The sequence below is a fragment of the Macaca nemestrina genome, chromosome 17 (assembly GCF_043159975.1).
Source record: "Macaca nemestrina isolate mMacNem1 chromosome 17, mMacNem.hap1, whole genome shotgun sequence".
NCBI classification, from domain to species: Eukaryota; Metazoa; Chordata; class Mammalia; order Primates; family Cercopithecidae; genus Macaca; species Macaca nemestrina.
The window spans coordinates 83,152,403-83,168,627 of record NC_092141.1 but is presented as its reverse complement, the minus strand read 5'-3'; the positions used below and the strand labels follow the sequence as shown (position 1 = coordinate 83,168,627).

The following is a 16,225-nucleotide window of genomic DNA, read 5'->3' as shown; positions in this document are numbered from 1 at the left end:
GTGCAGTGGCCCGATCTCAGCTCACTGCAAGCTCCGCCTCCCGGGTTTACGCCATTCTCCTGCCTCAGCCTCCGGAGCAGCTGGGACTACAGGCGCCCGCCACCTCGCCCGGCTAGTTTTTTGTATTTTTTTTAGTAGAGACGGGGTTTCACCATGTTAGCCAGGATGGTCTCGATCTCCTGACCTCGTGATCCACCCGTCTCAGCCTCCCAAAGTGCTGGGATTACAGGCTTGAGCCACCGCGCCCGGCCTAGTCTCAGCTTATAGAATGTTCCTTCTTCTACTGAGATGACACCTAGGCCGGGCGCGGTGGCTCAAGCCTGTAATCCCAGCACTTTGGGAGGCCGAGACGGGCGGATCATGAGGTCAGGAGATCGAGACCATCCTGGCTAATACGGTGAAACCCCGTATCTACTAAAAAATACAAAAAAATAACTAGCCGGGTGAAGTGGCGGGTGCCTGTAGTCCCAGCTACTCGGGAGGCTGAGGCAGGAGAATGGCGTGAACCCGAGAGGAGGAGCTTGCAGTGAGCTGAGATCCGGCCACTGCACTCCAGCCTGGGTGACAGAGCAAGACTCCGTCTCAAAAAAAAAAAAAAAAAAAAAGAGATGACACCTGCCTCCTTAAGCCACTCATCCGCTGGATCTTCGTTTGTCTTCTAGAACAGCCTGGAAGAAGTTTCCAATTCTGCATGGTGCCCTATCAGACAGCTGAACCTGGCTTCTTCATAACCCGCTCACCTCGTGCTCTCCAAGTGGGACAGGTGTCCTGCTTGGGGCTAAGGTCTCCAGACCCTTGCCCATGCCATCACTGTCCTCTAGATGATTGGTTAATGTCACTCTTAAATGTGGCCTGAGTGGGTCACTCAAGTCCAGGTTGTTCATCAGTTCTGAGCGCAGTGGGGCTCATGCCTTAGGTCCTCCACTTCCCGGGGCACTGAGCTAACTTGCGCCCACCCTGGTTCCCCCTCCGCTCCCCGCTCCGCTCCCCCCTCTGCCGATCTTGTGGTCTACAAACAGCCCCTGAATTTCTTCCCAAGAATTGCTGTTAAGCCCAGTCTCTCCTCCTTCCTATAGTGCTGTATTGATTTTTGTTTTGTTTTAACCAAAAGCAGAACTTTATCCCTGTGAAATCTCATCTAGTTGGTTTTAGTCCAACATTCCAGCATGAACAAATCATTTCAAATCTTGACTCTTGTCATCCATCATATTCCATCTGACCCGCACCACTTGAGACCATCTGAAGACTGATTAAGCAGCCTCCTGAGTTTTCATTCAAAATGCTCATTTGGTTTGGGGTGGGGGGATGTGAATGTACACGTCCACACTTATATTTGTTCTTTTGTTCTTTAAACAAGACAGGATCTAGGATGGAACCCCCTGGAGGGCTGTGATAGAAACCTCCTGCCGGGCGCAGTGGCTCACATCTGTAATCCCAATCCCAGCACTTTGGGAGGCCGAGGCGGGTGGGTCACCTGAGCTCAGGAGTTGAGACCAGCCTGGCCAACATGGTGAAACCTCGTCTCTACTAAAAATACAAAAATTAGCTGGGCATGGTGGCACGTGCCTGTAATCGCAGCTACTCGGGGGACTGAGGCAGGAGAATGGCTAGAACCCGGGAGAAGGAGGTTGCAGGGAGCAAAGATTGCACCATTTCACTCTAGCTTGGGCGACAGAGCAAACTCCATCTCAAAAAAAAAAAAAAGAAAAAAGGAAAAAAAGAAACCTCCCTCCAGGGCGCCCTCGACTCCTAATTCAGTGTTTTTCAGGATGTGGTCCTCGGACCACAGGAACAGAATCACCTGGGGAGCCTGTTAAGTGCGGATAAGCAGCCCGGCCCATTCCATCAGTGTGGTCTGGGAATGTGCCTTTTAAAATGAGGTTCCTGCATCATCCAAGATGGGGGGCGGGAGACATTAAAAAAAATGAGGTTCCTGCATGAATCACGTGTCTCTGTCTCTCTCTCTCACACACCCCCTCTGCAGTTTAGAAATCCACTGCATTAAGTCAATATTCATCGGATTCAGCCAGAGTTGTGTAACTAGCTTTGAACCCAGTCAAATGCACCATCATGCAAAATGCAACCTGTTTTTTCCACGGTATCCACACAGAGGTGAGGAGCTTCACCGAGCGCTCAGCTGAGATATTCATACATTACATGAATTGTCTTTCCATGATCCTCCAATTTGTAACTTTATTTAAAAGAAAATGAACCAATTGTATTGTGCTCTGAGAAGCCCTTTTGTCGACTCGTGTTCATCCTTTTCTAGCTCTCTGAGCCAGGATTTAGTGTTTTCCGGGGATTCAATATGAAGCCAGGGCTTTCCCAACCTTCTCATTCTCTCGGGCCCTGTGGGTTTATCAGTGATGGCGCAGGAGGGGCTGTGAAATTACGCCTCATCTTTGGGGATCAGAAATCACCTTGGGGCTCAAGCCTGTAATCCCAGCACTTTGGGAGGTTGAGGCGGGTGGATCACCTGAGATCAGGAGTTCGAGACCAGCCTGGCCAACATGGCGAAACCCTGTCTCTACTAAAAATACAAAAATTAACCGGGCATGGTGGTGAGTGCCTGTAATCCCAGCTACTCGGGAGGCTGAGGCAGGAGAATCTCTTCAACCTGGGAGGCAGAGGTTGCAGTGAGCTGAGATCGCATCACTGCACTCCAGCCTAGGCGACAGAATGAGACTCCACCTCAAAAAAAAAAAAAAAAGAAAAAAGAAATCGCCTTGGCTGTTTAATGAGGGTCTCCTGGTCCCTCCTGGGGTCATTGGTCCCGCCTGGGCCATGGGAAAAACTGTTCTGCTTGACAAGAATAAGTGAGTTGGTGGTGTTGCCTTCCCCCGGTGTGTTCACACCACTCTTTCCCCAATATAAAATCACTACCCTCCCCCTAAAATAGAGGAGCACTAAGAGGTGTATCCTCGTATCCCTTTTGCTTTTTCAGGAACCCCTTGTTGGTCTTCTGTGGATTCAATCCCCCACTTTCAGGTGGAACCATATCAGCAGAGCTCATCTGTCCTCCCACCTCAGTCCCCCAGCCTTTACCTCCATCCCTTCTCCTGCTGCTGTCCCGACTCTCCTTCCTGCCCCTCCCATAACTCACCAATCTGGCTGTTCCTGTGTCCCAGTGGACGCAGCTCCAATGAAGGTGACCAATGACCCCCCTGCCACTATACCTGAGGGCTTTTCCCAACCCCTCTCCCACACGCAGTCGTCAGCCTGGGTCCTCTTCCTCGAACACGCCGCCCCGTGACTCCTGTGCCCTTGTGGCACTCCCGGCCCTTCCTGGTGGGACACTCTTTCCTGGTCTCCTTCACAGGCACCTTTTGCGTCCCAGCCATGAAACACTGTGCTTCCTCCAGGCTTGGCCCCAGCCCCCTTCTCACTCTGTGCTTCCTACAGCAGGCCACCTGTGTGTGCGACTTCCACATTGGCCACCCTCATGATCCTGGCTTTATAACTCCAACTCCGCTTGGATGTTTCAAAGGCACCTTAAACTCAATCTGTGTACAACCAAACTGTGACCGTCTGCTGCTCTTCCGGATCCCCGCCAATGTCCCGTGCCTTGGAGGATGGCACCGCCACCCCATCTTGGGGCTTAAGCCAGAAACCTGCAGATCAACTTCAGCAGCTCCTCCCTGAACCTCCCTGGCCGACTCTTCCTCTGTGCACTCCCCTCTGGTCACTGCCCACGCGTGGGTGTAAGCCCGCCGCTCTCCAACTGGGCCCCCTGATGGCCTGAGTTTCACTCTTGCCCACGTCTATGCGACCCTCTGCCTGGACCTGTCCCTCCTCTGTCCCCTGCCCTGTTCTCCATCACAGGGGGCTGATCCCTCACACTGAATGTCTCCGGCTCCCCTGGCAGCTGGCTTCTGCTGATGGAGGTGCTGGTAGGAGACTGGAGGTGGTGGTAAGGCAGCCAGGGCCCTGCTCCCCTCGTTCTGCAGCCGCTGATAGGCAGGCTGTGTGGCTCCAACTTCGCTGGTGACATAGCCTCTCCCTCTGTCCCTCTGGCCTGCAGGTGGTGGTGGCTCCTGCTGTTGCTAATCCCAGGGTCGCTCACTGCCCTCATTAGGCCTCTGAGCTCTTCAGTGGCCCAGCGGCCATTTCTTCGCATTCAAGTCCCGCTGTTCCGAATACTCCCTCCAGCCTTGCTTCCATTCAATCCGAGTTATCCGGTGACCCTACCTCTTTGCAGAGCCCTTGCAGTGGCTCCCCTGACTCTTAGAATAAAGACCCCAACCCCTGACAAAGCCTATGAGTTGTTCCATGGTTTGGATCCCATCTTCCCCGTGTCTTCCAACCCCATGACACTCTCCCCATCCCACTGCCACTCACTGCTCACCCCGACCCTTGGCAGTGCCCCCAACCCCCTCATCTGCTCCCTCTGCTCTGGCCACATTGGCTTCCTTTAGCCCCATGCTTGCTCCCGCCTCAGGGCCTTTGCACGTTTCTCTTCCCTCTGCCTGGAGGTGTCTCCGCCTCCCCTGCCCCCACCTTTGCCAAGTTAATGCCTTCTCATCCTATGGGTTTGGGTGCCCTTGTCACCCAGCAACGCCTGGACTCAGGTGGGCCATCCACTTCTATGCCTGCTCCTTTCCTTCAGAGCTCTCTCCTTAGTTTTTTGGTTTTTCTTTACTTTCCTTTTTTCTTTTTTCTTTTTTTTTTGAGACAGAGTCTGTCACCCAGGCTAGAATGCAGTGGTGCAATCTCAGCTCACTGCAACCTCCATCTCCCAGGTTCAAGCAATTCTCCTGCCTTAGCCTCCCAAGTAGCTGGGGTTACAGGCACCCGCCACCACGCCTGGCTAATTTTGTATTTTTAGTAGAGATGGGGTTTCACCATGTTGGTCAGGCTGGTCTCGAACTCCTGACCTCAAGTGATCCACCCACCTTGGCCTCCCAAAGTGCTGGGATTATAGGCATGAGCCACCACGCCCGGCCCTCTCTCCTTAGTTGTAATGATTCAAAGCAAACTGGTGCACAGTTCTCAGCCTCTGCTGACAGATCATGAAAGCAGACTTGGTGCCTGTTTTCTTACTGCTGGTGCCCTCTTGCCTAGTACAAGTAACGCCCAGAATGTTGTGGGATGGATCCTGCCATGCACATTCCTTCCACTTTGAGATTCCCCTACACTGCTGATAATCCTTCCTTATTGGAAGAATGGACTCCTCATGCCATTCTTACCGTTCCAAAGTATTCTTCAAAAACAAGTTTGTCGTGTGTGTAACTGTGTGTGTGTAAGAGACAGGGTCTCACGTCACCCAGGCTAGAGTGCGGGAGAGCGATCACGATCCGCCTCCTGGGCTCATCATCCTCCTGCCTCAGTCGGGACTACAAGCACGCATTACCAGGCCTGGCTCATTTTTGTAGAGGTGAGGTCTTACCACATTGCCCAAGGTGATCTCGAACTCCTGAGCTCAGGTGATCCACCCGCCTCAGCCTCCCAAAGTGCTGGGATTACAGGCGTGAGCCACTGCCCGGCCATGCAGGAGGATTTTTAACACCACAGTCACTTCTCAAAGCTCTTCCAGTCTACTGGGAACCACACTCGTCTATGACCTCTCGGCCTGTCCAGAACTCTGTCCTCTGAGTCTCTTATTTCAGCCCCGGCCATGTATTGCAGCAGCCTTGATCCCCTTCCTTGTGCTTAGAGCTTTGTCCGCCCCACAAGGCTGCTTTAGCGTCTCGCCTGCGTTTTGGCTTAGGTGAGCCTCACACTACAGGCAGGACGAGATCAAGAACATCTTCCAACAGAGAAGAAAATCACAGTGGCAAGGTGAGCTGCCTGGGTATGAAAGCCCAGGCATCCTCACCCCCAGGCTGACCAGGACCTGCCTGGCTGCCAGCCTGCTGCCGGGTAGTGGGAGACTCTACTCTATGGGGTGACGACACCCAAGAAGCATCTCTGTGTGGACACTAGAGGCTTTTGGAAAAGCCTCTATAGATTTAAAAACAAGAAAAATGCAACAACTCCTGAAAACAGCCAGCATGCCTGTGGACGCTGGCTGGGGTGGAGTGGCTAGGCAGTGTGGTGGGCTGGGTACGGACTCCTGCTATGGGAATTATAAATCCTCACTTTAAGGCCCAGCAATGGTGGCTCATGCCTGTAATCCCAGTGCTTTGGGAGGCTGAGTGGGGAGCAGCGTCTGAAGTCAGAAGTTGAAGACCAGCCTGAGCAACATAATCTCAGCCCAGGGGTGGTGGCTCACGCCTGTAATCCCAGCACTTTTGGAGGCTGAGGTAGGTGGATCACTTGAGCTCAGGAGTTTGAGATCAGCCTGGGAAACACGATGAAACCTTGTCTCTACCAAAAACAAACAAACAAACAAAAAACACAAAAAACCCAGGCATGGTGGTGTGCACCTGTAGTCCCAGCTACTTGGGAGGCTGAGGTGGGAGGATTGCTTGAGCCTAGGAGTTTGAGGCTGCAGTGAGCTGTGATCACACCACTGCACTCTGGCCTGGGTAACAGGGTGAGACCCCATCTTATAAATAAATAAATAAATAAAAGAAATTCTCACCTCCTCATCCAAAGCAAAGAAGAACTGGCTAATGACATTAAAGCTATTGATCTTACAAGAAGATGGAATTGGTTTGTGCTGGAGTCAGACTATCTTCTGATCTCACAGACCCAGGGCAGCAGCTGGCAGGGGACAGGGACACAGACTGGAGATGCCCAGTGTCGGTGCAGAAATGCTGCCTGCAAGGCTGCTGGGCACAGGACAAACTCACATTGGGGCAGGGTTTGGGGGGCCACTTGGGAGACCTTTCTGGAGACCCCATCACCACCCCGGGCATCTGATTCCTGATGCTTGGTAAGAAAAGGGACAACATTCATTTGGGGACAAGCTTTTCCATCAAGGTAGCCAGAGCTCAGTCAGGAGAACATGGCCAGACAGTCTCTGGCCCCTTGCAGAGTGAGTCACATACCCCAGGCCCAGAGCCCAGGGACACTCACCAGCAGACGAGCCCGGCCACCACGGCTGTCCAGGTGATGCAGCAGGAGTGGCGCTGCTTGGTCTGTACCGCATCGTCTTGCTGGCAGCAGCACGCGCAGACCAGGTAAGCCACAAGAAAGATGAGGTTCAGGCCCAGGCAGACTGCAGCCACCAGCCCCAGGAACAGCAGCGACTGGAAGAGAGCAGAGGCCTGTTGTCACTCTTCATCCCTGCAGTGCGGGGCTCTGGAAGTGCCCTGTCCTCGAGCCCCGAGTGCCCCACCGCCTGGGCTGCAGATAGGACCAGAGCTGAGCTGTGTCTCTCATCCATCCTTCCAAGCTCCACCTATGGTTCAAGTTCCTACTCTGTCAACAGAGGGCCCGGTGCTAAGGCACTTGGGTAGGAGTAATGGAGGGCACGAGGCCAAGTGGTGGGCCTGGTGGTCAGTGAGGGAAGGGTGTCAGATCTGGTGTCCAGTTTCTGGTTCAGACCCTGGATGAAGATAAGGACCAGGTCCTGCTGATGAAGAGTCTGAGTCACTCAGGAGATAAGGCAGGAATCCCCGGCGGGCAGGCAGGGCTGTGGGTGGTGAGCTCTATGGCTTAGGGAGACAGGCAAGGAGAGGGATGCCGTCCAGGACCAGAGTACCTAGAGGCCTTGGGCGCTGAGTGCCACTGAGACAGGGCCTGGAAGGACAGGCCTCTTCCATGCAAGGACCCCACTGTCCCAGTCTGGGCATCATCCTTTACCCAGAATGTGAAGAGCTTGTTCTAGGTATTGGGTCCATCCTGAGAATCGAGAAGCCAGCTCCATGCTTGGGGGATGCGTGAGGGGGTGGGACAGTCAGGATAGGCAACTTATGGAGTCCCTTCCACTGCACCCCAACAGGGACAGCTGAACCTCCAGGGCCAGCAGCAGCAAAGCCAGAATTCTGAGGGGGTCGGAGGGGCCTGAGGCCTGCCTAGCACCTCGGGGTCCTGCAATGGGAGCCACTGTCTATCAGGAGGCCCGGTGCCACTCTCTGCTCACTCATCTCTTGATTTTGCCAGATGGGCACCAGATGGCACTGAGATTGGCGGTTGCCAGCCAGGGCTGGACCTGGCTCTAAGTCAGGCTCCTGAGCTGACAGCCGTCCCTGCCTCCCATGCACCCCCGATAGGGGTTCCTGGTCCCGAATCCCTAGTGCCCCAGGGGGGCTGCCTAGGAAAGTCTGTTTCAGGGAGCCCTATGCAGGAGGTGGCCATCGGCAGCAAGTGGGACTCCGGGACCCTGCGGTCTAAGGGGGAGATGAGACTAGTGCAGGGGCAGGAACACACGGAGACAGCCCCGACAAACCAGGGCCGGGCTCTGCAGTCCGAGGCTTTGGGGCAGTTTTCCAGGGGGACAGACACCTACTGGAGGCCATGCTGCTAGCCCTGTGAGACGCGGGCAGACCTTCAGGCCTCTGGCACGGGCTGCTCTGCTGGTCACTCTTGGCTGACAGACTTCTCAGCTGAAGTGGTGGGGGCAGCCCAGGAAAAGGCAGGAGAGATGGCTCACTTGGGAGGGGAACAGATGGGTTTGACTTAAAATGTGGCTTTATGCCAGGTGTGGTGGCTCACGCCTATAATCCCAGCACTTTGAGAGGCCAAGGTGAGAGGATTGTTTGAGCCCAGGAGTTCAGAACCAGTCTGGGCAATATAGGGAGACTCTGTCTCTACAAAAAAATAAAAAATAAAAATTAGCTGGGCATGGTGGCACGTGCCTGTAGTCTCAGCTACTCAGGAGGCTGAGGTGGGAAGATTGCTTGAGACTGGGAGGTTGAGGCTGCAGTGAACCATGATTGTGCCACTACACTCCAGCCTGGGTGACAGAGGGAGATCCTGTCCCCCCCCCCCCAAAAAAAAGTGGCAGCTGGGAAGCCAGGGCCCAGTAGATCTGGGCACCTCCTTCTCCCAAAGACTTCACAGTGTGACAGGGGGCTGGGGCTGGGGCTCTCCCTGCCTGGACCACTCATGAGCACAGCCTGTCCCTGGGACTGACCCCAGCAAGCCCAGGGGTAGAAAGAGATGGTGGAAAGTCACTGCCCCTCTTCTGGTCCTCAGTCCATGCCCCTTCGCCAGAGGGCCCTACAGCCCAGGCCAAGGCAGAGGAGGCCAAGATAGCTGGGAGTTGAGAGCCTCTTTCCTCAAAGTGAAGTTTACCAGCCCGTGACCTGTGGCCCTGACATCTTCTGGGAGCTTGTCAGAGGTGCAGAATCCCAAGCCCCACCCTGAAACCAGTGAATCAGACCCGCCTCTAGAGATGATCCCAGGCAATATATATTCCATTAAAGTCTGGGCAGCACACAGCGGTTCTCAAACTTTTTCCAATAGCTTAACGTTTTCTTCGAACTGACTTGCTTAGCAGAGCCCTGAAACACAGAGCTCCATCTGAATAAGGAATGGATAGAAATGTCACGTTTTGTCCTGGCCGCCCCTTGGTAGCCCCTGAGGGCCCTCCGCTAAAGCCCAGGGATCCTCCCAACCATTTGTAAACCAGCGAGGCCTGGTGGCATGCACTTGTAATCCCAGCTACTGGGAGGCTGGGATGGGAGGATCACTTGAGCCCAGGAGTTTGAGTCTAGCCTGGGCTAGGCAACAACATACCCTTAAAAAAAATAACTCAACCCCCCCCCAAAAAAAACCCCAAACCAAGCCAAAAAACAATTTGCAAACCATTGTGCAATATGCATGCCATGACCCAGCAATTCTGCTTTACAGAAAGTTGGGCTGTGTCCCTCTGAAGACACACAAATGTTCACAGCAGCTTCACACGGCAGTCACAGCCAACACTCAAAAGGACAAAAATGTCCAACAAGAGAAAAGATACAGAACATGTGTCATAGTCTCAGAATACTACACAGCCATGAAAAGGAAACTAGCCACACATGACGATATTTCTGGGACGAATATCCCAGAAGTCAGGTTGAGGGAGAAAGCCAGACACGGAACAGCAGAGACCGTATGGATTAATTTATATGAAGTTCAAAGTCAGAGATACTCATCAACAGCCAGAGAAATGTGAATCATCGAATCATCGCTACCTTTGGGAGGGCGCTGCCTTCAAGGGAGCATGAAGCAGGCTTCTGGGGGATCAGAACACGATTTGATTGGGGTGGTGTTGCACACACACACACACACCATGCACGCAGGTGCTCGAGGGTATAAATTCATTGAGCTGCACACTTAAGATTACACCCTTTCCTGTAAGTTATTCCTGTTTTTTTTTCTTTGAGACAGTGTCTCACTCTGTCACCCAGGCTAGAGGGCAGTGGCGCCATCTTGGCTCACTGCAACCTCCGCCTCCGGGGTTTAAGTGATTCCCCTGCCTCAGCCTCCTGAGTAGCTGGGATTACAGGCATGTGCCACCATGCCCAGCTAATTTTTTTGTATTTTTTTTTTTTTTGAGATGGAGTCTTGCTCTGTCACCAGGCTGGAGTGCAGTGGTGCAATGTTGGCTCATTGTAACCTCCGCCTCCCAGGTTCAAGCGATTCTCCTGCCTTAGCCTCCCGAGTAGCCAGGATTACAGGCACACGCCACCATGTCCAGCTAATTTTTGTTTTGTTTTGTTTTGTTTTTTTTGGGACGCAGTCTTGCTCTGTTACCAGGCTGGAGTGCAATGGCATGATCTCGGCTGACTGTAACTTCCGCCTCCTGGGTTCAAGCGATTCTACTGCCTCAGCCTCCTGAGTAGCTGGGATTACAGATGTGTGCCACCATGCTCAGCTAATTTTTTTGTACTTTTGGCACAAAAGGACCAGGCTGGTCTTGAACTCCCGACCTCAAGTGATCCATCTGCCTTGGTCTCCCAAAGTGCTGAGATTATGGGTGTGAGTCACCAGGCCCAACCAAGTTATTCCTAATGACAAAAAAATGTAAGGGAGCCCCGGACAAACCTCCTGTGTAGCCTAGAGCCCAGCTACCGTCCAGCCTGCCCCCAGCTACCCTTTACTTCGAGTTTGCCTCCTGAACAGCCCCACTATCATTTTATCACTAGTGGGAGAAGCTCCTGAATCTACCAGTGTCCCTACCCAGCGAGGAAGGCTCATCTGAGAAGGATCAGGCTGTGGGTGATGCAGCCGGCTACCCCGTTTTGCTCTCTCAAGTCTCCTCCAGCCTCTTGATCTCCCCCTTCAGCAGGCGCTGAGCCTCTGTGGTCTGGGGCCTCTCCAAGCTGGGCAGCTGGCCTCAATTAGGTTACTGATAATGCTGTCCAGCTCCAGTGAAAGCGAGGCCTGGGAAACCCAAACTCGGAGGCCTTTTTTTTTTTTTTTTTTAAATTTCCGTTAAAAAAAAAAAATACAGATAGGCTCTCACTATGTTGGCCAGGTTTGTCTCCAACTCCTGGGCTCATGTGATCCTCCTTCCTTGGCCTCCCAAACTGCTGGGATTACAGGCGTGAGCCACCCTGCCCAGCCTTTGGAAGCCTTTTGTTAGGGAGTTACTTCCCAAAACCCTCCTGGGAACCCTGCCTAGGTGCTGGGAAAAAACAGGTGGTGGGTGGAACAGGGTGAGAGGGTGTGAGGGAAAAGGAGTGGGAAGGGAAGAGGAAAGAAGAGGGAAGGTGGGCAAGGGAGGAGGAAGGAGGAGGGAAAAGAGGAGCAGGGAGGCTCCCCACCCCTCCCCCAGCAGCACCATCTCCCAGGGCCAGCTTGGTGTCACCTGCTGCTCTCTAATGGGCAATTATTTTCTTGCTCCTAATTAACGCCGCATGTCCCCGTGTGCATGGAGGTGGAGGGGAATGGAAGAGGGAGCCAAGAGTTCTGCTTCCAGGTCCCCCTGCTCAGATGGACAGAGTTTTGCCAAGACAATTTCCCACGCCACCCCACGCCTCCCACTGTGCCCTGCAGCCACCTCCTTCTCCCACAGCAACACCAGGCCCCCAGCTCCCACACTGGTGCTCCGGCTCTGCTTCTCCCCTCATTAAAGGGACTTCAATTATTTCTGATTTGTCACTGTGTCATGAAAAACCCAGAGCGGACAGTGCCAAGCTGGGACCCAAGCTGGGGGCCGCAGTGACCACGGCAGCTGGACCCAAGGGCCTTCTGCACTGGGTGGGGGAGGGGACAACAGCCCCAGTCCCCAGAAGACATGGAGAGAGGTGAGCCGGTCTCAGGGAGAGGCTGGGAGAGAGAAACGAGGAGCACCTAGAGGGAGAGGCTCCCCCCACAGGCCCACTGGGAAAGATTAAGCCCTCTCCCAGCGCGGCATGACTGTCTGATGACCGTGACTCAATTCACACTGGATGCACGGGGCTTCCTCATCCCAACCTCGGCTCTTCTCAGATCTCGGCTGGGATGGGCTTGCTGCCTGGTCCTTCTTCCTCAGACCTGCCCCCAAGTCAGAAGCAGGAAGTCCTGTAGTTCCGGTCTAGTTCCCAACGCTGTACCCTCCACTCTGTACTTTGGCGAATCTATGAACCAGACCAACCAAAGAGAAAACGCATGGAAATACATGCCTATATACAAAAAAATTAAACAACATCTCCTCTGCCTCCTAACACATGTCCTGAAAGAGCGGCTGGTCGGCTGATCCCGGGCAAGGGAAGCTGGAACAGGAAGCACACGTGTGGCCACCTGCCTGTTGACAGTAGCAATAACTAACATTTGCACAGCCTGTGGGAGCTTACTAAGATGTTTCAAGTACTGAGCTCATCAGCATCTGGTCTCCCCTGAGGGGCTGGCTGGATGGTGATGGTGGCGCTCACGCCCAGGCAAGGACACTGAAGTGCCTTGTTCATTTGCTCAGAGAGACAGTGCTGGATTCAGTACCAGGTGCCTATTCCCTTGTCCCCAACACCGCCCAATGGACACCTGGCCGGCTGCAGTCTTCTCCTTCCCAAGCAGCGATTGTGGCAGTTTCCGGTGTGCCAGGCACTGGCCGCAGGCTTCATAATCCATGAACTCATCAGTCCTTTTACCAACTCTTTGGAGTAGGAATCATCTCCAAATCCAATCCCCCTCATCTGTCAAAGGTGAGAAGACTCGGGCTGCAGGTCTAGGCTGATTTCCTTCCAGACACACAGCCACATCTGGCAGCCCAGAGCCGGGTGCCCGCCAGGGCCAGGGCGCCCTCATCCACAGCCCTGCCTTGGTGCTAACCTCTCATGACTCTGCTGACCGTAGGGTAGCCTCCCCACAAGGCTGGTGACACAGGCCAAGTGGCCTTTGTGAGGACTTGGGCTCAAGTTCACTGCAGGAAAAGGGGTGAGGATCAACTATCAGGAGGACTGGGGGCTTCCACAGCTCCTAAAGACCCCAGAAAGTGAGTGAGAGCCCCTACCTCCTGAGGAAGGTTCTGGAACACTGAATTTGCTCAGGAAATCCCAGCTCACCAGGTGACCTGCTCTTCACCATCTCTGCACTTCCAAGAACCCCCTTGCCTTTGAAATCCCATGCACCACCCACATCCCACGAGGCCAGCACCTGCCTGTTTCCAACCTTGCTTCGTCTCTGATGCACACGCACCAGCCCCCACCACACACACACATTGTACCACCAGCCAGCACTGTGCATTTGAACATGTGGGGCATGAGCTGAAGCCCTTTCTGCAGACGTTTTGTTCAGTCTCCCCTGATCAGAGTCTGTGGAAGAGATCTCCTTCCTCTCCATCCCCCCACAGGGTACTGTCCTGACACACTGCTGAACCTCACAGCCACTCCATTAAACGATCTGCGTCATCAGCTCCTGTTATGTGGTATGAGCTCTCTGTACTAGGCATGATAAGTGGAATATCTCATCTAATTCTTGCAGATGAAGGGAGCAAGGCTCAGAGAGGTTAAGACACCTACCAGTGGTCACACATGGAAAGAACTGGGAATCCACCCCAGCCAACTGGAGGGCAGAGCCCCCACCTCAAACTGCGTGGTGTCTGCCACAGCTCTGAGCCCAGAGCCCAGCCGCGGAGAATCCCCAGGAATTCCTCCTGAAGACCTGCTGCCTTGGTTACCATGGTCACCCCACGCCTGGCACGGCACTTGCCCCAGTCAAGCTTGCTGAGAACTGGGATGACTGACGGTCCACCTGACTCTGTTAGTGACTGGTGCTCAGGAGGAAAGAAGACATCCAGGAGAGACCTGTGGTCACAACAGGGGAACTTACCAAAATAGGAGCCGCCTTAAATAACACCCAGAGCCAGACTTCCGGCCCTGGCCCACCACGCTCATCTCCTACTTAGCGATCTGGGTGGTGGGGAGGGGTGAGCGGGACCAGGAGCCAGTGGGCAGGGCCGGTGTCAGCTGCCCAGGAGCAGTGGCCGATGGGAAGGGACACCCTCTGGAACCATTTGATGCCCAGCACAAAGTGAGCCGGGGCTGGAATCCTGGGAGGAGGGGCAGAGGCTGGAAGTAGGTTCCTCTGGCTCAACTGCCACCTGTCCATGGGACTGAGGGGGCTGTGGGCAGGCCCAGGCTCCACCAGCCACAGCTGCTGGGCAGATAGGAACTGTCTCTGGGGCCAGTAGGTTGAGGGAGTCCCCTTATCATCCCTGCCCAACCAAGGGGTCTTCCTGACCAATGAGAAGTTTAGATTTCCTCCAGTGGAAAGGAGAAAACTATGGCTGGAGACCCTGGGTGTGGGATCTGGGGCACAGGGTGTGGGATGGGGACACACACACACACACACACACACACACACACACACACACAGAGCTGTCTCTGAAATCATATCCGCCTCTTTTCATGCATTCTCTGGGAGAGGAAGATTCCCTGGAGCTATCCCCAGGCAGTCACATTCTCAGGGAACACGGACTCCCACAGGCTAGGGTCCGGGGGAGGGAGGGCGGGTGCGCCCACTGATTGCCATCTTGCTCGCGAGTGCCCACTGACCCCCAGGAAGGGGTCCTGATGCTCCCCTCCCTCTGGTAGGGCAGGCACCATCTGCCTGGGCCTGATGGCAGCCGGGTCGCCAGGGGTTATTATTAGACTCCCTGTCACTGGCACTTGGGCACCTCACACTGGATCAGGATTCCCTCCAAGAGGCCCTGCTTTGCTCCGACCTGTCCCGTATCTGGAGAACTTGACACAGGGAGAGGCCGCCGGGGGTCAAAGTCCTGAGATGGGCGCCTGGCTCTGAACAAATGGACCCCATCCTGGGCCACTGGCCCCAGAATCTTTGACCTAACACTGATACAGGTGGGCCACTGGGGCCAGAGCAGGTGTGACCAGACCTGAGACAGGCTGGGAGATTCTGCAGCTTTGTTTGTCTGGGTAGGGAGGTCTGGGGCAGCCCTGGCCCTGTCTGTGGGGTGCAGAATCCCGCCAAGGGCCAGCAGAGTAGGGAAAGGGCGGGGAAGCCGGGAGTGGCTGCCCTAGGCCAGAAATTCAGGGCTTAGAAGGTGGGGTGGGGTGGGGAGAGGGGTGTGGGGGAACAGGAACGGGCCAGTCTAGGACCAGGGGACACAGAGAGGCTGTCAATGCAAGGGGGTCCTCAGGACGACAGTGTGAGATGGGCCGAGGGAGGCCACCTTCCTTCCCTGGAACAAGCACAAGCAGCTGTGGGTTCTCTGCGCTAGAGGGGAAGTGACCCACGCCGCTTCCCCCAGCCCTGCAGCCTTCCAGCTGGGACTCCCACCCTGCAGGCCAGGACTGGGGAGGAGGGGTGCTGCGGAGACCGACTCGGGAGACTACTCAGTTTCTGCCAAACTTTCCCAGGCCACTTAGCCTCGGAAAGAGAGCGCCCCATCTTGGAATCTCCAGAAGGTCGAAAACGCCGGGGCACCCCCCTCAGCATCCCCGCACCTCGAGCGCCAGGATTACCCCGACACGAATGCCCCTATCCCTACCCCGCGCCAACCTGCCCACTCGGCGTTCAGCCCCTGTCCCTGCAGGCGGTTTCGCGCCCCTCCTTCCCTTCCCCACGCCCGCTTCACTCTGATCTCTTCAGTCTTCTGGGCCCCCAGGTTCCCAGACAGGAGGGGACGCGGGCCACGGGCCTGGGAGGGTGGGGGAGAAGGGGAGAGGGGAGACGGGAAAGGGCTGCGCGGGGAGAGAAGGGGTCTGAGAGGCACGTGGGAAAGTGCAGGCTCTCGACGGGAGAGGGGGTAGTGCGGGGACTTGGGGCGCGCGTGGCTGGGGTCTGGGGCGGCGCGAACTCACCTCCTGGTAACTCTCGTCGCCAGGGTTGAAGGTGCTGTTCACGGGCTGCAGGCGCAGGCCGAGGTGCGGAACGCTGTGCAGCCACACGACCCACCAGGGAGCGATGTAGTCCACGCGCGCCGCCTGCATGGCTCGGCCCGAGTGCGATCCACACGCTGAGCCGCAGCTGC

At 55.1% G+C, this 16,225-nt stretch overlaps 1 protein-coding gene across 2 annotated transcripts in view; it reads right to left on the bottom strand.

Annotated features, from left to right (window-relative positions):
- LOC105469113 (tweety family member 2) overlaps positions 1-16,225 on the bottom strand; it is a 49,384-nt gene extending 33,159 nt beyond the window's left edge. The window contains exons 1-2 of one of the 2 annotated variants that reach the window (XM_011719707.3): positions 16,056-16,225; positions 6,961-7,133 (exon numbers count right to left, since the gene is read on the bottom strand). In XM_011719707.3, the coding sequence (XP_011718009.2) occupies positions 6,961-7,133; positions 16,056-16,184 (302 nt within the window). In that variant the 5' untranslated portion in view covers positions 16,185-16,225. Of the gene's footprint in view, positions 1-6,960; positions 7,134-14,061; positions 14,175-16,055 lie in introns of those variants that run through there. The other variant, XM_011719708.3, reaches the window with a different exon arrangement.